Consider the following 22,617-nt stretch of genomic DNA (forward strand, 5'->3'; position numbering starts at 1 on the left):
ATGTGTTATTCATTGAAGAATGTTATTTACTTTGGTATGTTTTGTTTCATTAAACTCTCTGTAATTTTTTTGCATCGGGTTGTGACCCTACCATCATGGTGCTCACGAAAATTTTGTAACCCTCAAAGTTAAGTCTCGGCCGTACTCTGCATAACGTCTGGAATATTTTACTGCAATGTGTTTTTGTTTCTTATGTTTTTGAAGTGTCTGACCCCGGTACGTGCGCTGCAGTGCAAATGCGGCGAGTGGAAAACAAGTTTAATTACATTTACTACCTTCAGTGATTATAGATTCACAAGCCATTCTGTAGGGAAAATCCAAGTACACAAATGTTGACTTTATTTTCCTTGCAACCGCGGAATAACTTACATGTGCCCCCAAGGTTCACGCAACACTAGTTCGTGACTGCAGTTTTGAACTATCTGTTTTTCCAAATCATCCAAAACACTCCAAAATTTAAAGTCAGGTGCCTTGTGAATAGCCAACGGCATTGAGAGAAGACAAGAATCCTTCTTTAATTCTGTAGGTACTGTCAACCAAAAGTTTGGATTGTGGACAAGCTCGATGTCGTTTTCGTGCGCCAGCGTGGCCAGGTACACATCTTCAATGAAGAGATGTTTCCAAAACGAGGCTGAATGGAGGACTCTGATGACTTGGAATGAGGCTACTGTAGCAAACCCTGACAGGAAAGCCGGATATTTATTTCCACTGTACTGCCTAAATGACTGGTAATATTTTTGTGTTAGAATTCGAAAAGGAGAACTCCCCTTCGGGTACAAATAGCCTGTGAATAACGTTTCCGTCTTGAATTTTGGAAGATCCTTCAAGTATCTAATAATCTCCCGGTAATTTGCGATAACATCGTGCCCGCACCTTAAGACAAATTTTACACCTGCGCAGTAATCAATGGCCCATCGCATGGCCAATAGTGTCTTTAGAGTGAAATTCTTGTAGGTGTCGTTAAATGTCATTTTGATGATATCTCTGTGTACAGAATTTTCTGCTAATATCCTACGTTCCACGTCTGAATCATTTGTTTGGCCGACGACAAATACAGTTTTTATTTTCTCTCCAAGAACGTCTTTAACGCTCCCACACGTCTTTCGATACATGCCCCTGGTGACAAAATCACGTGGATCGGATATAACTAACACTAGGAGAAACACGTCGTCTGTATTCCTGCAGGGGCTGTTTATAATGTACCTGTATCTTTTAATATGGTACCACAGGTCAGAATCATTTTTCTTTAGTTCACATACAATCTCTGGCACCATGCAATCCCCAAGACTAATCTGCTCAGTGTCCTCTTTAACTAATTCTCCTGCAGGCCTCCTGGTGAGATGTTCAGAAGGTTCCATCTGTCTGTTTCCACCTTCATCTTTGTTTTGGATGGAGATATCGCCAGTCCTGGTGCAGTTCCAAAGAAAACATATCGCCAGAATATTGATAACCACTAATAATAAGAAGATACCCGATCTGGTCTTCATTCCACTGTTTGTTTTGCCCTGCACAACGCTAGAGAGCATATATGACACCGTTTGTCACTATATCTCATCAGCTATTCTGTTATATACTACAGTTTACATGTACAAGTATGTTATTTCAGTTTTCTAGTCCCTTATATTATAATGGGGAGCACTGTCCGATATTCAAACACTCACAATTTCGAGTGCTGATGTTCATTGTTGGATGATTTACAACATGGTGTTCGCGCTATCTTTTATTCCTTATGTGGGTAATTATCGAAGCAAAGACGACACTATTAAATATTAATAAACAGGTGTATTCATGTTAAGATAAGGATCTCAACGAGAAGGAGTAATACATGTAAAACATTTCTGTGCTCAATAAATTATTATTATAAATGCAATGCAAGGTTCAGCGTATGATAGAAGTACTAGTATAAACAAAACAATATGATAACACAACATCTCTCAACATTTTTCTTTGGTTAAAAAAACTTTTTTTCGTGAAAAGATGTAATAATAATAACTTAGATTACCAGTTTGCCAACATCTTGTAGATCTTACGTCATGGAGGTTTTCATTTAATTCTCGGCACAGATGGTTTATAAGGACGAGAAAAGTTAACCGTTCCTTAACAGTTATATCACAGAATATGAACTATTTATCATTTATGTATAACGTGTATTTTATTCTGCAAACATTAATCGTTGTCTGCTTATAGAATCTTTCAAGCAAAAAGATCACAGTGACTACAGAGGATGAAATGTGTTATAAGGGGTCTCGAATGAGATATGGTTAGTTGTGAACTACGAAACTTAAATTTAAAATACTGCAAACGCCCCCGACAAACATCCGAAACTGGACTTTATTTAATATTCAATAAACCCCCTATGCAGTTTCGTAAAATCATCGTCTGCTGTCCCGTGTAAAAAGATTGTAGTCCCAGCAAAATGACAAAATGTATTTTAATATTATATTATTAAAAATAAAATGTGTTCAGAGCACAAATCGGTGAAGTTATTGAGTCGTGTGTTTTAAAGTATGCGACAGGAAAAAAGTGTCATGTACTTGAGTAATGTTTTGCTTCACTAAACTGTCCGTAAATCGATTGGTTTTTGCATCGGACTGCGACCCTTCCACCGCAGTGCACACGAATATTTATTAACTCTCACAATAAGGTGTCCGCCGCTTGATGTCAGCAGTGTTTTATTGTAATGTGTTTCGATGTTTTTAAAGTGTCCGACCCCGGAATGTGCGCTGCAGTCCGAATGCGGCGAGTGAGAAAAAAATAGTTGAATTACATTTGCCACCTGCGGTGATTATAGATTCAGACGTGACCACAGGCTGTTTCCTGTCGGCCAGTTTGACAGGGACGAATACGTGCCAGAGCTGCGTGCCCGTCCAAACGTCCTGTGTGACCACAACAACAAGGACCACGTAGAAAATGGACTTGGTGGTCCGAAAGATGTAGCAATAAAGCGCATCGGACAACTGGTCGATGGAGAAAATAAAAGCGAAATTAAATACTTCGAATTATGAGTGACTGTTAAGCTAACGATGGCCTCCATATATGTGTTTGTGACAATTGATTATTTGATAACATATAAAATGGCCATGTAAACACCTTGTAGCTCTTACGTCACTTGGATCATGGGCATTTTTTTTCAATAAAGGACGCTAAGCAAACTGGTCGTATATAAAAAAGAGAATTAGTTGCAGTTATATCACAGAATTTGAGGTAATTATGTATCACGGGCATTTTAGTTTGCAAATATTAACCATTGTAAATATGCTCTTTCAAGCACATTCTGTGATTCTTAGAAATGAAAACTGAGGAGGAATATACAACATTGGTCAAGAAGGTTGTCCCACCCCCATTTCCATTTACTTTCATTTACAAACGATCACCTCACAGCTATAAATTGTTAAAAATGGTGCTTTTTATTACAGATACCGTGTATAAAATTATTAATGGTTAAAAAATACAAAATAGTGGTTAAAATATACATATTTTATACCATTTAGTAAAATTTATAAGAGGTACCCCCTCATATCCACTGTTTCACTGTGACTTCTACATATGTAAAAAAAAATGACTATTAAATTGCAAAGACGCCATCAAATGTCACCAAATTCACACACAATTAGCATTAGGGTGTGCTCGTTAAAGGCCACGTGCCTAACAGCGTGTGCGTCTACCGCGTACTGCAATTATCTCCTGTAGAGGCGCGACAAGCCTTCAACACGTGTAACAATTCTGTTTTGTGGGATATTGTCCCATTCTTCTTTTACAAGTTGGGGGCGTTGGTCCACGTTTTATGGGGTTGGTTCTCCTTTGCATTGCACACTCCAAGTCATGTCACAATTGATTAGTAAGTTTAATATCAGGGCTCCAAGATGGTGGTTCTATCCTTAGAGCAATTTGTTTCTTTAACAAACACTTGCCAGGCGAGAGGTGTGTGCGCAAGTTTGTAGTCATGATGAAGCCTGGAGTTAACCGCAGGGTCAGTTCTTGAAGTTGGAATGAGATATCAGCTGAGAATGCTACGTTCAGTGATCCCAGAGGCACCTGAACCTGTCCATCCATCACTGGAAGGAAGTCGGTTTTGATGCAGAATCAAATTATTTCTTGTATCTCATCGATGGTCAAATGAGGGACCACAAACATGTTAAAAATACCTTTTGGAAGGGTGTGTGTAGGATAATGTCGCCTGAGGTGTTAGATCAGTCCGCATTTGGAGAACATTCCAAGCCCATGGTATTGGTACATTGTGCCTTTTATTTATGCATATGTGTATGTTACTGGGAGTGCAGGATGAATAGTGTTAATTGGGTCTCGAATATGGTTAGTTGTAAACTACGGACCGTAAATTTAAATTATTGCAAACGCAAACCGAAAAACATCAATTCTAATCTGGATTTTATTTGATATTCATTAATTGCCCGACGCAGCTTCGAAACAGTTCCGCCTGCTTTCCCGTTTAAAAAGATTGTTTTCCAATCAAAATGACAAAATGTTTTTTAGTATTATATTACTAATAATAAATTGTGATCGACATACATACCTGTGAAGGCGGGATATTTTTTATTTTGAATTATACATGTTATTTATTGAAGAATGTTATTTACTTTGGTATGCTTTGTTTCACTAAACTCTCTGTGAAAGTTTGCATCGGGCTGTGACCCTACCACCTATATGATTTTAAAACCGGGTGCATAAATTTGAAAACCACCTAGAACAACCTGAGACTGTACCCTTACTTTAGAGTACTCTATTTTATTGTCTCTATGGGGGTATATGGGCACTTTACGACATTCCGTTTGAATGTTTTAACACCTTTTGATAGGGCTTTATAGCATTGTATTAGATTAATGTGGCAGTCTAAGGTTGTTCTAGGTGGTTTTCAAATTTATGCACCCGGTTTTAAAATCATATAGCGATTTTACAACAATCGTTTACTATCCAATCTAGGTGACAGCCGAGCGTGGGCTCATCCTGTCGGTGTTCTGACTGATACTCCGAAATGCGATCTGACACACACCTTGAAAACGGGTAGTGTGGTCCGATATACCGGTTAATTCAGGATCCTTAGGTGCCGAGTCTGGTAGTTGGGTAGGTCTGGTAATGTTGACTTTATTTTTCCTTGTAACGGTGACATGTAACTTACACCCCATTCTCATAGATTAGATCGACCTACATTGGATCGACCTAACTCCCTGGGGGTTCACGCTAAATAGCTGTCAGCCGGGCGGACACGAAAGTTAATTACCCCTTAAAGCTTGTAGTAGGCGGGGACGGACAATTAAGGGGGATTATCTGACAGTAATCTAGTGAGACTCCCCGCGGTGATAGATCGATCTAAAAGTTGTGAGAACAGAGCCTTACATATGCCCCCTAAGTCCACGCATCTGTTGTTTTTGAGTGCAGTTTACAACTCTCTGTTTTTCCAAATGATACAAAACACTCCAAAATTTAAAGTCAGGTGCCTTGTGAATGGCCAACGGCATTGCGAGAAGACAATGATCCTTCCTTACTTCTAGAGGTACTGTCATCCAAAAGTTTGGATTGTGGACAAGCTCGATTCCGTTTTCGTGCGCCAGTGTGGCTAGGTACACATCTTCAATGAAGAGATGTTTCCAAAACGAAGCTGAATGGAGGATTCTGATGACTTGGAATGAGGCTACTGTAGCAAACCCTGACAGGAAAGCCGGATATTTATTTCCACTGTACTGTCTAAACGACTGGTAATATTTTTGTGTTGGATTTCGAAAAGGCGGTTTCCCTTTCTGGTATAAAAAAACCCGTAAATAACGTTTCCGTCTTGAATTTTGGTAGATCTTTCAAGTACCTGATAATCTCGCGGTAATTTGCAACAACATCGTGTCCGCACCTTAAGACAAATTTTGCACCTGCGCAGTAATCAATGGCCCATCGCATGGCCAGTAGTGTCTTTAGAGTGAAATTCTTGTAGCTGTCGTTAAATGTCATTTTGATGATATCTTTGTGTTCAGAGTTTTCGTCTAATATCCTACGTTCCACGTCTGAATCATTTGTTTGGCCGACGACAAATACAGTTTTTATTTTCTCTCCAAGAACGTCTTTAACGCTCCCACACGTCTTTCGATACATGCCCCTGGTGACAAAATCACGAGGATCGGACATTACTAACACTAGTAGGTACACGTCGTCTGTATCCCTGCATGAGTTGTTTATTATGCACCTGTATCTTTTAATATGGTACCACAGGTCAGAATCATTTTTCTTTAGTTCACATACAATCTCTGGCACCATGCAATCCCCAAGACTAATCTGTTGAGTGTCCTCTTTAACTAATTCTCCTGCATGCCTCCTGGTGAGATTTTCCGAAGGTTCCATCTGTCTGTTTGCACCTTCATCTTTGTTTTGGACGGAGATATCGCCAGTCCTGGTGCTGTTCCAAAGAAAATATATCGCCAGAATATTGATAACCACTAATAATAAGGAGATACCCGATCTGGTCTTCATTCCGATGTTTGTTTTGTCTTGCACAGCGCTAGAGAGCATATAGTTTACCGTTTGTCACTATATCTTATCAGCTATTCCGTTGTATACTACAGTGTACATGTACAAGTATGTTATCTCAGTTTTTTTAAATCCCTATTATTATGATGGGGAGTACTGTCCCATATTCAAACACTTTCAATTTCGAGTGCTGGTGTTTATTGTTGGATGATTTACAACATGGTGTTCGGGCTATCTTTTATTCCTTTTGTGGGTAATTATCGAAGCAAAGACAACACTATTATATATTTATAAACAGGTGTTTAAGAGATAAGGTTCTCAACGAGAAGGCGTAATAAATGTAAAACATTTCTGTGCTCAATAAATCATTATTCTAAATGCAATTCAAGGTACAGCGTATGATAGAAGTACTAGTATAAACAAAACAACATGATAACACAACATCTCTCAACATTTTTCGTTGGTTAAAAAAAAAAAACAGCAAGGCCTGATAGCTCAGTTGGTAAGAGCATCGTGCTAATAACTCGAGTGTTCTCGTTTCAAGCACCAATCCGTCCACAGTCCTTTTCTCGTTATTTGTTGTCTAATTTTCACTTTTAAACAACTGCTCCATTCTTATTGTTCAGGGCCTGGGCCCGTAACTCGAGTGCTTCGCGCATTGCGATGGAGCGAAAGAGTCTCGATTCCATAACCCCCTTATGGGGCGAGTATGTCCATGGGCGAGTTATGGAATCGAGACGCTTGCGCTCGGTCGCAATGTGCAATGTTTTCGAGTTGCGTGGGCCTGTATAACAAGCACTCAATGCAGAGCGCAAATACGGTTACTTGGACGAAAAACTGCATCGACTGCGAATTGCAAATTGGATGTACATGCACACTTTGGTAGCCCTCTACTATTCCGATAGGCCTAACTTTCCGAAAACGCAATTTGTAGACTCGCTGCTTTAGATGAAGCAAACAATCACAATGGCGTTGCTTGTAACCGCTAAAACAATCACACACACTTGATTTTCCAAAAGAAGGTGTGTTTTGATTGTGTCTTGACGATTAAAAAAATAAAAAACACATTACTTCCATACGCATTTTACTCAGTAATTTGTCTGATAATTCAAAGGACAGTTGGTGCCAATATACTTAGTGCAAACTGACGTATAGTCCTGATGCTTGAGCAATAATATTGGGAGTCGGAGTCTGAACCAGTGTGGCGAGTTACAGGTCAACCCCACTCCGACAACACGCAGAGGGTGGAGCAGTCTTTGGAGGTCATCCACTAACAGTGCTGTGACAGGCTGCGATGGTAAGGTTGATTATCATAGAAGTTATATAAGGAACCGTAATACGGGGGCTCCATCGACAAGACGAATTCCGTCGTCATTTTTATGTCCCTATTTATAGCTTTGTTTATTGCTTTAGCCTTTTATGGATTTGTCGCAATCTCTGTAACTTTGCTTCAAAACTGTTCCTAAGAATACTGGCACACAGAAATGAAGACAGAAAATGAGGGTAATTACGCACCTCAAATCAGTTCCTCCCCTACCCTCAAACCTAGATCAACATCAAATCATTTATTTTATTTATTTCTTAATTTTATTTCATTTTATTTTATTTTATTGTTAAGATCAGGTTGAATTCAGATCAGGTTTGTATTTAAACTCTGTTCTTCAGGGCACAATTCCAATTTTAACAAATCTACGTTAACAAATTTTTAGTTTTTAAACATGTTGAAACTTTTATTAACAATAAAAACAAACAATGCCAATCCTTGTCACAATACTTAACAACCCAGAAAGATGACTAATTATATATATACACACAATATACAAAACATCACTTAGCACCAGACAAGATGCCGCTTTTACTGTTATTTGTTGTCTGATTTTCATTTTAAACAACTGTTCCGTTCTCTTTGTTCACGACCTGTGTAACAAGTGCTCAACACAGAGCGTAAATACGGTTACTAGGACGAAACATTGCAACACTGCCATTCCGATAGCTGATGAGCCGAAAATGTGGCCATTTTTTTAAAATGAAGGATAGAGGTATAACCGTAAACACAAATTTAGGACTAGCTGAGTAAAACTAAAGGCAGGCCTACTTTTCCGAAAAGGCAATTTGTAGACTCGCTGCTTTAGATGAGGCAAACACTCACAATGGTGGTGTTTGTAACTGCTAAAACAATCACACCCTTAAGTTGCCCAATGAATGTGTGTCTTAATTGTGTTTTGTTGAAAAAAATATATATTACTTCCATACGCATTTTACTCAGTAATCTGTCTGATAATTCAAACGACAATTGGTACCAATAAAACTTTGTGCAAACTGCTCATTCTTGAGCAACTGGGCATCAGGCACTCACCAACCCGCACTGAACCAGTGTGGTGAGTTACAGGTCAACACCACTTTGACATCACGCAAAGCATGGAAAAGTGTGTGGTGGGGTGACTTAACGAAAAAACCTTGTCACTTGATAAAATTACCATATTTGGCATGTGTTTCCCTTTTGAAATTCTAAATCAAATAAGAGCCACACCCATCTGGAAAAATTTACTGTTTAGTAAAAAATTGCCCCCCCCCCCCCCCAACCCCCAAGTTGACACAATGAGAAATTAAATATTTGTCAAATTCAAACCAAATTCCCATTCACAGCGGGGTTTTTCCCACAGAGAAAGAGCGGTCCTCTCGATCTACCCACAGCATTCGCCTACGTGTATGTACATGTATATGTGATAGGCAAGATTGAAATCAAGGCAGATTTTTAATTCGTGTAGACCACGATCACCTGTAGACTAAGATATAATGCGGTAGAGGAGATACTGCACGAGTTGTGGAAAATATTGCTGTTGTTGAGATGTGATTGTGGTAGTTTATGTCTAATTGCGGTTGTGGAGACAACAAGGGTTCCTGTACTGGTTCTGACTGTACACTAGAAAGTTCAATACGTAACACATACATAAACCCTGCAATATACTCATTTGAGGGTTTGTTCCTCTACATTAATACTAGCCAAGTTAGGCGAATTTATGGATGTTACCTCTCAAATTCATCTTTAATATCAAAGTATGATTACGTAGTCGACAATATAACATTAAACTGAAGACCCAGTACTGTATTTAATATACACGCTGCGTTAAATCTGTGTTATACACCCCTGCTACTAGGTCAGTTGTATCAGTGTCACAACTGAATTCAGTCAGATAACAGCTATGAAATAATGTGTCACCATGTCTGTATTGTCTGTATTAATATTGTACATAGAGATAACCCAAAAATAGCTGATTAAGATGTACTTTCAGGTCCCCTTGAACACTGAACACCTCACCTGACCAGGTGTACATGTCAAGAGAGACAGCACATCTAATGGCGACTGGGGCCGTGTACCTGCCACCAAGAGAAATATAACTGGAGGAAGTACAGGTAAAGCCCATTCCTAATATATTGTAATACATTACATTGGGAATATAATTCCGATAATTGTATGATAATGTATAGTGGAATGGTGCTTGCTGCAGTTTGTGTCTCTGTACGTTGGTATAAAAATAAGGCGTCGTTACCGAGTCCGGAGTGTAGTATTTACTCATCATAATACCTACCCTGTAATATTTTGGGTACCTACATTTTTTTTAATAATTTTTTTCATTTTCAGTTTTCATTCATTTCATAATTCAATTGATAGATTATAATAATTCTAATTCTATATCTATTAGTTAAGTTTCATTTGTACTTCCGCCTTTCTTTTTTCTTTCTACTTTTTTTTTCCTTTGTATATTTTTTCCTATAGTAACTTTTGTTACACAAGCATAATAAAGAGGCTGATTTGGTTCTCTATAAAAATTGAAGACGTTGCATGACTTTTCTTTCATGTGTCGGCACTTGTCTTACTTATTTTAACATGAACTTGCATACCTTACATTGCATGTACTTAAATATGGCTTTTTGATGTTTACCTCCATTACCAAATCTTCATCTTTTATCTGATGTATTTCATTTCTTTATTTTCATATTTTGGTCTTAGGAGCCATGTCTCTGTCCAAGATCCTTACGGAAGATTTCCTAACATGCAGCATATGTCATCAAAAGTTCAAAGATCCCAAGGTCCTCAGCTGTGCCCATACGTTTTGCCAGCATTGCCTCCAGGGCCATTTGGACAGAAATTGTCAAGGTCAGCCTCGCTTCCCTTGTCCTATCTGTAGACGTCACTGTGTCCTCCCTGGAGGCGGTGTAAGTGCTTTACAAACAAATCATCTTCTGGTCAGCATATCACACACATATGGTCAAGTAGAACAAGCCAAGGCTGCCAAGAAATGCAAGATATGTTGCATGAAAAATGTCTCCAACCCACCAACGGCAACAAAACGATGTTTGGACTGTGAGGAAAGCATGTGTGGAGATTGTTCTTCGGATCATGTGCTTCATAAGTTCAGTCGTGACCACAAGCTGTTTTCTGTCGACCAGTTGGATAGCGACGAATACGTGACAGAGCTGCGTGCCCGGCAAAACGTCCTGTGTGACCACAACAACAAGGACCCCGTAGAAATCTTCTGCCCAGTGTGTAAAAAGTTCATCTGTGTCGGTTGTATGGTTTTAGAACACCAGGGTCATGATTGCCTTAGAATCAACACTGCTGCCGACAAACGCAAGGAGAAACTAGAACTCAGGGTGAAGCCCATCGAGAAGAAAAGTCTACGGTACAATCACTTCAAAACTGCTGCTGAAGATCAGAAAATATCAGTAGAAGAGGGAAGAAAGAAGGCAAAGAGTCAAGTAAACAAGCAGTTGGAGCAAGTTGTTAAGATGGCCCGTCAACGTGCCAATGATCTTCTGGAAGAAATAGATGCCATGGCAAATGCCAAATTGGACATCTTAAATGGTTTAATTGCAACTGCTACCGCCGACCAAAACCAACTAGACGACGTAGTAGACTTCTCAAGGAAACTCATTAACCATGGCAACGATATAGATGTCCTCCAAATGGCCTCGACCTGTGAGCAAAGCAGCGAGAGCGTTCAGACTCTCGACATCCCGACTCTGCCTGCAGCCATGACCCAGCTACAGCTAATCACCAACGACATGGAGGAGTGCGTTACCAATATCAACAGTTGTCTTGGAAACGTAGTTCCGGTCGTGAGTGGAAGACTGGTGACATCATTCAAAGTAGAACTGACCAAGTCTCCTGAGGAGATGATCAGTCACGTGACCACTGATATAAACGGTGATTTTCTTTTTGGCATATTCTGTAATGAGGACAAGTCACGGAATAGAATCCTCATCTACGATTTGAACTTTGTCCTTCAGGGCACAATTTCAAACCCAAGAGCAGCAGAAAAGTACGGCTTTGCAGGGATTGCCATTGATGATGATGGCAACATTGTCACTAGATGTCAGGGGTCAAATGAAATCATTATCTACTCCAAGAAAGGAGACCACGTGAGAACATTCCACAGTGAATCACCTCAGGCAGTAGCGGTCAATACCAAGGGTCACTAGGCCCTATGTAGTGGCAGGTCTCAGTACTCTGACTGTGCACCACAAGGAGGGCGAGGTCCTGCAGACAACACCTGACCCAGGGGGAAAATATAGCAAACGCATCCACTGTAACCTCAATGATGACATCATCGTCAAAGGAGATGATCACATCCGTGTATTCGATTCCACTCTCCAGCTTAAATACAGATATGGTACCCAGGGTGATGGGGACGGGCAGGTGAACGGTCCGTGCGGCGCATGCTGCTTGGATAATGGAGACATCATTCTAACAGACCTCCACAACCATCGTCTTCACCTGGTGTCACCAGATGGGAAATTCAAGCGATTTCTTTTAACCAAAGAAAATGGAATTGACAGTCCGAAAAATGTTGCAATAAGTCATCTCGGACAACTGGTCGTTGGAGAACAGAGAGGGAAGATAAAATTCTTCGAGTTATGATTGACTGTTAAACTTACAATGGCCTCCAAATATGTGTTTGTGGATACAGACAATTGATTATTTGATAACATATAAAATGGCCATGTAAACACCTTGTACCTCTTACGTCACTTGCGTTTTGTTTCAATAAAGAACTTTCAGCAAACTTGTTGTATATAAAGACGAGAATTGTTTGCTGTGACTTAGCGTCATGGAATTTTAAGTATTTATGTATCACGTGTATTTTAGTTTGCAAATATTAACTATTTTAAATATGCTCTTTCAAGCAAATTCTGTGATTCTTAGAAAGAACACTGAGGAGTATATTTTGCATGTGTGTATATTATTGGGAGTACAGGATGAATAGTGTTAATCGGGTCTCGAATATGGTTAGTTGTAAAGTACGGACCGTAAATTTAAATTATTGCAAACACCAACCGACAAACATCAATTCTAATCTGGATTTTATTTAATATTCATTAATTGCCCGGCGCAGCTTTGAAACAGTTCCGTCTGCTTTCCCGTTTAAAAAGATTGTTTTCCAATCAAAATGTATTTTAATATTATATTATTAATAATAAATTGTGATCGAAACACATACCTGCGAGGACGGTCAATCTTTTATTTTGAATTATATATGTTATTCATTGAAGAATGTTATTTACTTTGGTATGTTTTGTTTCATTAAACTCTCTGTCATTTTTTTGCATTGGGTTGTGACCCTACCATCATGGTGCTCACGAAAATTTTGTAACCCTCAAAGTTAAGTCTCGGCCGTACTCTGCATAACGTCTGGAATATTTTACTGCAATGTGTTTTTGTTTCTTATGTTTTTGAAGTGTCTGACCCCGGTACGTGCGCTGCAGTGCAAATGCGGCGAGTGGAAAACAAGTTGAATTACATTTACTACCTTCAGTGATTATAGATTCACAAGCCATTCTGTAGGGAAAATCCAAGTACACAAATGTTGACTTTATTTTCCTTGCAACCGCGGAATAACTTACATGTGCCCCCAAGGTTCACGCAACACTAGTTCGTGACTGCAGTTTTGAACTATCTGTTTTTCCAAATCATCCAAAACACTCCAAAATTTAAAGTCAGGTGCCTTGTGAATAGCCAACGGCATTGAGAGAAGACAAGAATCCTTCTTTAATTCTGTAGGTACTGTCAACCAAAAGTTTGGATTGTGGACAAGCTCGATGTCGTTTTCGTGCGCCAGCGTGGCCAGGTACACATCTTCAATGAAGAGATGTTTCCAAAACGAGGCTGAATGGAGGACTCTGATGACTTGGAATGAGGCTACTGTAGCAAACCCTGACAGGAAAGCCGGATATTTATTTCCACTGTACTGCCTAAATGACTGGTAATATTTTTGTGTTAGAATTCGAAAAGGAGAACTCCCCTTCGGATACAAATAGCCTGTGAATAATGTTTCCGTCTTGAATTTTGGAAGATCCTTCAAGTATCTAATAATCTCCCGGTAATTTGCGATAACATCGTGCCCGCACCTTAAGACAAATTTTACACCTGCGCAGTAATCAATGGCCCATCGCATGGCCAATAGTGTCTTTAGAGTGAAATTCTTGTAGGTGTCGTTAAATGTCATTTTGATGATATCTCTGTGTACAGAATTTTCTGCTAATATCCTACGTTCCACGTCTGAATCATTTGTTTGGCCGACGACAAATACAGTTTTTATTTTCTCTCCAAGAACGTCTTTAACGCTCCCACACGTCTTTCGATACATGCCCCTGGTGACAAAATCACGTGGATCGGATATAACTAACACTAGGAGAAACACGTCGTCTGTATTCCTGCAGGGGCTGTTTATAATGTACCTGTATCTTTTAATATGGTACCACAGGTCAGAATCATTTTTCTTTAGTTCACATACAATCTCTGGCACCATGCAATCCCCAAGACTAATCTGCTCAGTGTCCTCTTTAACTAATTCTCCTGCAGGCCTCCTGGTGAGATGTTCAGAAGGTTCCATCTGTCTGTTTCCACCTTCATCTTTGTTTTGGACGGAGATATCGCCAGTCCTGGTGCAGTTCCAAAGAAAACATATCGCCAGAATATTGATAACCACTAATAAGAAGAAGATACCCGATCTGGTCTTCATTCCACTGTTTGTTTTGCCCTGCACAACGCTAGAGAGCATATATGACACCGTTTGTCACTATATCTCATCAGCTATTCCGTTATATACTACAGTGAACATGTACAAGTATGTTATTTCAGTTTTCTAGTCCCTTATATTATAATGGGGAGCACTGTCCGATATTCAAACACTCACAATTTCGAGTGCTGATGTTCATTGTTGGATGATTTACAACATGGTGTTCGCGCTATCTTTTATTCCTTATGTGGGTAATTATCGAAGCAAAGACGACACTATTATATATTAATAAACAGGTGTATTCATGTTAAGAAGACGTTCTCAACGAGAAGGAGTAATAAATGTAAAACATTTCTGTGCTCAATAAATTATTATTATAAATGCAATTCAAGGTTCAGCGTATGATAGGAGTACTAGTATAAACAAAACAAAATGATAACACAACATCTCTCAACATTTTTCTTTGGTTAAAAAAACTTTTTTTCGTGAAAAGATGTAATAATAATAACTTAGATTACCAGTTTGCCAACATCTTGTAGATCTCACGTCATGAAGGTTTTTTATTAATTTTCGGCATAGATGGTTTATAAGGACGAGAAAAGTTAACCGTTCCTTAACAGTTATATCACAGAATATGAACTATTTATCATTTATGTATAACGTGTATTTTATTCTGCAAACATTAATCGTTGTCTGCTTATAGAATCTTTCAAGCAAAAAGATCACAGTGACTACAGAGGATGAATTGTGTTATAAGGGGTCTCGAATGAGATATGGTTAGTTGTGAACTACGAAACTTAAATTTAAAATACTGCAAACGCCCCCCGACAAACATCCGAAACTGGACTTTATTTAATATTCAATAAACCCCCTATGCAGCTTCGTAAAATCATCGTCTGCTGTCCCGTGTAAAAAGATTGTAGTCCCAGCAAAATGACAAAATGTATTTTAATATTATATTATTAAAAATAAAATGTGTTCAGAGCACAAATCGGTGAAGTTATTCAGTCGTGTGTTTTAAAGTATGCGACAGGAAAAAAGTGTCATGTACTTGAGTAATGTTTTGCTTCACTAAACTGTCCGTAAATCGATTGGTTTTTGCATCGGACTGCGACCCTTCCACCGCAGTGCACACGAATATTTATTAACTCTCATAATTAAGTGTCCGCCGCTTGATGTCAGCAGTGTTTTATTGTAATGTGTTTCGATGTTTTTAAAGTGTCCGACCCCGGTATGTGCGCTGCAGTCCGAATGCGGCGAGTGAGAAAAAAAAAGTTGAATTACATTTGCCACCTGCGGTGATTATAGATTCAGACGTGACCACAGGCTGTTTCCTGTCGGCCAGTTTGACAGGGACGAATAAGTGCCAGAGCTGCGTGCCCGTCAAAACGTCCTGTGTGACCACAACAACAAGGACCACGTAGAAAATGGACTTGGTGGTCCGAAAGATGTAGCAATAAAGCGCATCGGACAACTGGTCGATGGAGAAAATAAAAGCGAAATTAAATACTTCGAATTATGAGTGACTGTTAAGCTAACGATGGCCTCCATATATGTGTTTGTGACAATTGATTATTTGATAACATATAAAATGGCCATGTAAACACCTTGTAGCTCTTACGTCACTTGGATCATGAGCATTTTTTTCAATAAAGGACGCTAAGCAAACTGGTCGTATATAAAAAAGAGAATTAGTTGCAGTTATATCACAGAATTTGAGGTAATTATGTATCACGGGCATTTTAGTTTGCAAATATTAACCATTGTAAATATGCTCTTTCAAGCACATTCTGTGATTCTTAGAAATGAAAACTGAGGAGGAATATACAACATTGGTCAAGAAGGTTGTCCCACCCCCATTTCCATTTACTTTCATTTACAAACGATCACCTCACAGCTGTAAATTGTTAAAAATGGTGCTTTTTATCACAGATACCGTGTTTAAAATTATTAATGGTTAAAAAATACAAAATAGTGGTTAAAATATACATATTTTATACCATTTAGTAACATTTATAAGAGGTACCCCCTCATATCCACTGTTTCACTGTGACTTCTACATATTTAAAAAAATGACTATTAAATTGAAAAGACGCCATCAAATGTCACCAAATTCACACACATTTAGCATTAGGGTGTGCTCGTTAAAGGCCACGTGCCTAACAGCGTGTGCGTCTACCGCGTACTGCAATTATCTCCTGTAGAGGCGCGACAAGCCTTCAACACGTGTAACAATTCTGTTTTGTGGGATATTGTCCCATTCTTCTTATACAAGTTGGGGGCGTTGGTCCACGTTTTATGGGGTTGGTTCTCCTTTGCATTGCACACTCCAAGTCATGTCACAATTGATTAGTAAGTTTAATATCAGGGCTCAAAGATGGTGGTTCTATCCTTAGAGCATTTTGTTTCTTTAACAAACACTTGCCAGGCGATAGGTGTGTGCGCAAGTTTGTAGTCATGATGAAGCCTGGAGTTAATCGCAGGGTCAGTTCTTGAAGTTGGAATGAGATATCAGCTGAGAATGCTACGTTCAGTGATCCCAGAGGCACCTGAACCTGTCCATTCATCACTGGAAGGAAGTCGGTTTTGATGCAGAATCAAATTATTTCTTGTATCTCATCGATGGTCAAATGAGGGACCACAAACATGTTAAAAATACCTTTTGGAAGGGTGTGTGTAGGATAATGTCGCCTGAGGTGTTAGATCAGTCCGCATTTGGAGAACATTCGAAGCCCATGGTTTTGGTTCATTGTGCCTTTTATTTATGCATATGTGTATGTTACTGGGAGTGCAGGATGAATAGTGTTAATCGGGTCTCGAATATGGTTAGTTGTAAACTACGGACCGTAAATTTAAATTATTGCAAACGCAAACCGAAAAACATCAATTCTAATCTGGATTTTATTTGATATTCATTAATTGCCCGACGCAGCTTCGAAACAGTTCCGCCTGCTTTTCCGTTTTAAAAGATTGTTTTCCAATCAAAATGACAAAATGTTTTTTAGTATTATAAATTGTGATCGACATACATACCTGTGAAGGCGGGACATTTTTTATTTTGAATTATACATGTTATTTATTGAAGAATGTTATTTACTTTGGTATGCTTTGTTTCACTAAACTCTCTGTAAATGTTTGCATCGGGCTGTGACCCTACCACCTATATGATTTTAAAACCGGGTGCATAAATTTGAAAACCACCTAGAACAACCTTAGACTGTACCCTTACTTTAGAGTACTCTATTTTATTGTCTCTATGGGGGTATATGGGCACTTTACGACATTCGGTTTGAATGTTTTTTAAAACACCTTTTGATAGGGCTTTATAGCATTGTATTAGATTAATGTGGCAGTCTAAGGTTGTTCTAGGTGGTTTTCAAATTTATGCACCCGGTTTTAAAATCATATAGCGATTTTACGACAATCGTTTACTATCCAATCTAGGTGACAGCCGAGCGTGGGCTCATCCTGTCGGTGTTCTGACCGATACTCCGAAATGCAATCTGACACACACCTTGAAAACGGGTAGTGTGGTCCGATATACCGGTTAATTCAGGATCCTTAGGTGCCGAGTCTGGTATTTGGGTAGGTATGGTAATGTTGACTTTATTTTTCCTTGTAACGGTGACATGTAACTTACATATGCCCCCTAAGTCCACGCATCTGTTGTTTTCGAGTGCAGTTTACAACTCTCTGTTTTTCCAAATGATACAAAACACTCCAAAATTTAAAGTCAGGTGCCTTGTGAATGGCCAACGGCATTGCGAGAAGACAAGGATCCTTCCTTACTTCTAGAGGTACTGTCATCCAAAAGTTTGGATTGTGGACAAGCTCGATTCCGTTTTCGTGCGCCAGTGTGGCTAGGTACACATCTTCAATGAAGAGATGTTTCCAAAACGAAGCTGAATGGAGGATTCTGATGACTTGGAATGAGGCTACTGTAGCAAACCCTGACAGGAAAGCCGGATATTTATTTCCACTGTACTGTCTAAACGACTGGTAATATTTTTGTGTTGGATTTCGAAAAGGCGGTTTCCCTTTCTGGTATAAAAAACCCGTAAATAACGTTTCCGTCTTGAATTTTGGTAGATCTTTCAAGTACCTGATAATCTCGCGGTAATTTGCAACAACATCGTGTCCGCACCTTAAGACAAATTTTGCACCTGCGCAGTAATCAATGGCCCATCGCATGGCCAGTAGTGTCTTTAGAGTGAAATTCTTGTAGCTGTCGTTAAATGTTATTTTGATGATATCTTTGTGTTCAGAGTTTTCGTCTAATATCCCACGTTCTACGTCTGAATCATTTGTTTGGCCGACGACAAATACAGTTTTTATTTTCTCTCCAAGAACGTCTTTAACGCTCCCACACGTCTTTCGATACATGCCCCTGGTGACAAAATCACGAGGATCGGACATTACTAACACTAGGAGGTACACGTCGTCTGTATCCCTGCATGAGTTGTTTATTATGTACCTGTATCTTTTAATATGGTACCACAGGTCAGAATCATTTTTCTTTAGTTCACATACAATCTCTGGCACCATGCAATCCCCAAGACTAATCTGTTGAGTGTCCTCTTTAACTAATTCTCCTGCATGCCTCCTGGTGAGATTTTCCGAAGATTCCATCTGTCTGTTTGCACCTTCATCTTTGTTTTGGACGGAGATATCGCCAGTCCTGGTGCTGTTCCAAAGAAAATATATCGCCAGAATATTGATAACCACTAATAATAAGGAGATACCCGATCTGGTCTTCATTCCGATGTTTGTTTTGTCTTGCACAGCGCTAGAGAGCATATAGTTTACCGTTTGTCACTATATCTTATCAGCTATTCCGTTGTATACTACAGTGTACATGTACAGATATGTTATCTCAGTTTTTTAAATCCCTATTATTATGATGGGGAGTACTGTCCCATATTCAAACACTTTCAATTTCGAGTGCTGGTGTTTATTGTTAGGGCCTATTTAAATCACACAGTGGACCTGGATGATTTACAACATGGTGTTCGGGCTATCTTTTATTCCTTTTGTGGGTAATTGTCGAAGCAAAGACAACACTATTATATATTTATAAACAGGTGTTTAAGAGATAGAGGTTCTCAACGAGAAGGCGTAATAAATGTAAAACATTTCTGTGCTCAATAAATCATTATTCTAAATGCAATCCAAGGTACAGCGTATGATAGAAGTACTAGTATAAACAAAACAACATGATAACACAACATCTCTCAACATTTTTCTTTGGTTAAATTTTTTTTAGTGAAAAGCTGTATAAGCAGGGCCTGATAGCTTAGTTGGTAAGAGCATCGTGCTAATAATTCGAATGTTCTCGTTTCAGGCACCAGTCGGTCCACAGTCTTTTTCTCGTTATTTGTTGTCTAATTTTCACCTTTAAACAACTGCTCCATTCTTATTGTTCAGGGCCTGGGCCCGTAACTCGAGTGCTTCGCGCATTGCGATGGAGCGCAAGAGTCTCGATTCCATAACCCCCATATGGGGCGAGTATGTCCATGGGCGAGTTATGGAATCGAGACACCTGCGCTCGGTCGCAATGTGCAATGTTTTCGAGTTACGTGGACCTGTTTAACAAGCACTCACTGCAGAGCGCAAATACGGTTACTTGGACGAAAAACTGCATCGACTGCGAATTGCACATTGGATGCACATGCACACTTAAGTAGCCCTCTACTATTCCGATAGGCCTAACTTTCCGAAAACGCAATTTGTAGACTCGCTGCTTTAGATGAGGCAAACAATCACAATGGCGGTGCTTGTAACCTAAAACAATCACACACACATAATTTTCCCAAAGAAGGTGTGTTTTGATTGTGTCTTGACGATTAAAAAAATTTAAAAAAAAAACATTACTTCCATACGCATTTTACTGAGTAATTTGTCTGATAATTCAAATGACAGTTGGTGCCAATATACCTAGTGCAAACTGACGTATAGTCCTGATGCTTGAGCAATGGATTGGGAGTCAGGCACTAACCAACCAGTGTGGTTAGTTACAGGTCAACCCTTCTCCGACAACACGCAGAGGGTGGAGCAGTCTTTGGAGGTCATCCACTAACAGTGGCGTGACAGGCTGCGATGATAATGTTGATTATCATAGAAGTTGTATAAGGAACCGTAATCCCGAATCCCGTCGTCATTTTTATGCCCCTATTTATAACTTTGTTTTGAAGAATATTTATAAAATTCCGCTTATTTATATGGTTTTTGTTGCTATTAAATGATTTTTTCGGTGGATCCCAGCTGCTGTCCTTTTATCATGTAACATTTGATCGATGTGTAATAGAATTATATTACTCCGCCCACCACATCGGATTCTTTCTACCAGCTGCGTGTCATGATCTTAGTAGCAGATGAATATTTTATTGCTTTAGCCTTTTATGGATTTGTTGCAATCTCTGTAACTTTGCTTCAAAACTGTACCTAAGAATACTGGCACACAGAAATGAAGACAGAAATTGAGGATAATTACGCACCTCAAATCAGTTCCTCCCCTACCCTCAAACCTAGATCAACATCAAATCATTTATTTTATTTATTTCTTAATTTTATTTCATTTTATTTTATTTTATTTTATTGTTAAGATCAGGTTGAATTCAGATCAGGTTTGTATTTAAACTCTGTTCTTCAGGGCACAATTCCAATTTTAACAAATCTACGTTAACAAATTGTTAGTTTTTAAACATGTTGAAACTTTTATTAACAATAAAAACAAACAATGCCAATCCTTGTCACAATGCTAAACAACCCAGAAAGATGACTAATTATATATATATATATATATAAATATATATATATATATATATATATATATATATATATATATATATATATATATATATATATATATATATATATAATCCTTTAATATTTGATGACCAGTATGCCAACATTTTGTAGCATTTGTGTCACTGGGACCACGAACGTATTGATCTAACCCTCAGCACTGGTGGCATATAAGAATTGTTAGCTGTGGCTTAACAGTTTTAACTCAGAATACGGAGCATTTGTGTGTATTTTATATTGCAAACATTAACCGTTACCTAGATATAGACTCTTTTTAAATAAAAAAAACTGTGATTCTCAGAAAGGAGAACTGAGGCGTATATTTTATATGTACATGTATGTACACACAGTGGACAATAGAAGTGTCATCCCTACTTAACCAATACTTTGGGGGAGATAAATGACTGTGGAATGATATGTTCCTGGTATCATTTTATTAACATCAAATTTCACAAAAGAAACGCTTCTTACTGAACAATTCAACTGTACTATATCGATATTCTGACATTGCTTATATTATATTCCGCCTCTTCAGGTTAATAACTTTGATTACTCTGATTCAGGGGGTGACACTTCTATTGTCCAGTGTGTGTATATCACTTTGAGTACAGGACGAATTGTGTTAAGTGGGTCTCGGATGAGAGATGGATAGTTGTGAAATACAGAAAGTAAATTTTAAGATGCTGCCAACGCCACCCGACAAACATTCAAAACTGGATAATATTAAGTATTCAATAATCTCCCTTTCAGACTCGCAACAGTATCGTCTGCTTTTCCGAATAAAAAAGGGACTGTTTCCCAGGTAAACGACCGGATGTATTTTAATATTATATGATTAATAATGAAATTGGTTCAGTACACATATTAGTGAAGTCGTATGTTTTGAATTATTTAGTATTTTACTACAATGTGTTTCTGAGTCTGTTCTTTTTCTTTAAGTCTCCAACCTCTGTACGTGCGGTGAGTGAAAAAAAAGCAGTTGAATTACATTTTCCATGCACATAAATAATTACTTTAATTTTTCTTGTAACTGCGGCATAACTTATATTTATCCACACATCTAGATCTCTTATTTTTGACTACAGTTTGAAACTCTCTGTTTTTCAAAATCATACAAAACACTCCAAATTTTAAAGTCAGGGACCTTGTGAATGGCCAACAGCATTGAGAGAAGACAAGTATCATTCTTTAATTTTGGGGGTACTGTCATCCGAAATTTTGGATTGTGGACAAGTTTGATCCCGTTTTCGTGCGCCAGTATGGCCAGGTACACGTCTTCAATGAAGAGATGTTTCCAAAACGAAGCTGAATGGAGGACTCTGAT

At 38.7% G+C, this 22,617-nt stretch overlaps 4 protein-coding genes across 4 annotated transcripts; 1 reads left to right on the top strand and 3 right to left on the bottom strand.

Annotated features, from left to right (window-relative positions):
- Positions 1 to 365: 365 nt before the first annotated feature.
- Positions 366 to 1,487, bottom strand: LOC147761704 (beta-1,3-galactosyltransferase 5-like). The gene has a single exon (XM_087014040.1). The coding sequence runs from the start codon at positions 1,485 to 1,487 to the stop codon at positions 366 to 368; it is 1,122 nt and encodes a 373-aa protein (XP_086870166.1).
- Positions 1,488 to 9,781: 8,294 nt separating this feature from the next.
- Positions 9,782 to 11,952, top strand: LOC147761705 (E3 ubiquitin-protein ligase TRIM56-like). Its single transcript, XM_087014041.1, has 2 exons — positions 9,782 to 9,882; positions 10,481 to 11,952. The coding sequence occupies exon 2, from the start codon at positions 10,486 to 10,488 to the stop codon at positions 11,950 to 11,952; it is 1,467 nt and encodes a 488-aa protein (XP_086870167.1). The 5' UTR covers positions 9,782 to 9,882; positions 10,481 to 10,485.
- Positions 11,953 to 13,370: 1,418 nt separating this feature from the next.
- Positions 13,371 to 14,492, bottom strand: LOC147761706 (beta-1,3-galactosyltransferase 5-like). Its single transcript, XM_087014042.1, has one exon. The coding sequence runs from the start codon at positions 14,490 to 14,492 to the stop codon at positions 13,371 to 13,373; it is 1,122 nt and encodes a 373-aa protein (XP_086870168.1).
- Positions 14,493 to 18,125: 3,633 nt separating this feature from the next.
- LOC147761707 (beta-1,3-galactosyltransferase 5-like) lies at positions 18,126 to 19,247 on the bottom strand. Its single transcript, XM_087014043.1, has one exon. It carries the CDS (start codon positions 19,245 to 19,247, stop codon positions 18,126 to 18,128), a length of 1,122 nt encoding a protein of 373 aa, XP_086870169.1.
- Positions 19,248 to 22,617: the final 3,370 nt, after the last annotated feature.

The sequence above is a fragment of the Lingula anatina genome, chromosome 5 (genome assembly GCF_051362555.1).
Source record: "Lingula anatina isolate TDL-2025a chromosome 5, LinAna3.0, whole genome shotgun sequence".
In the NCBI taxonomy this organism is placed as follows: domain Eukaryota; kingdom Metazoa; phylum Brachiopoda; class Lingulata; order Lingulida; family Lingulidae; genus Lingula; species Lingula anatina.

Excerpts from the sequence above, each read along its gene's own strand:
- LOC147761704 (XM_087014040.1), bottom strand. The coding sequence starts at position 1,487 with ATGAAGACCAGATCGGGTATCTTCTTATTATTAGTGGTTATCAATATT.
- LOC147761705 (XM_087014041.1), top strand. The coding sequence starts at position 10,486 with ATGTCTCTGTCCAAGATCCTTACGGAAGATTTCCTAACATGCAGCATA.
- LOC147761706 (XM_087014042.1), bottom strand. The coding sequence starts at position 14,492 with ATGAAGACCAGATCGGGTATCTTCTTCTTATTAGTGGTTATCAATATT.
- LOC147761707 (XM_087014043.1), bottom strand. The coding sequence starts at position 19,247 with ATGAAGACCAGATCGGGTATCTCCTTATTATTAGTGGTTATCAATATT.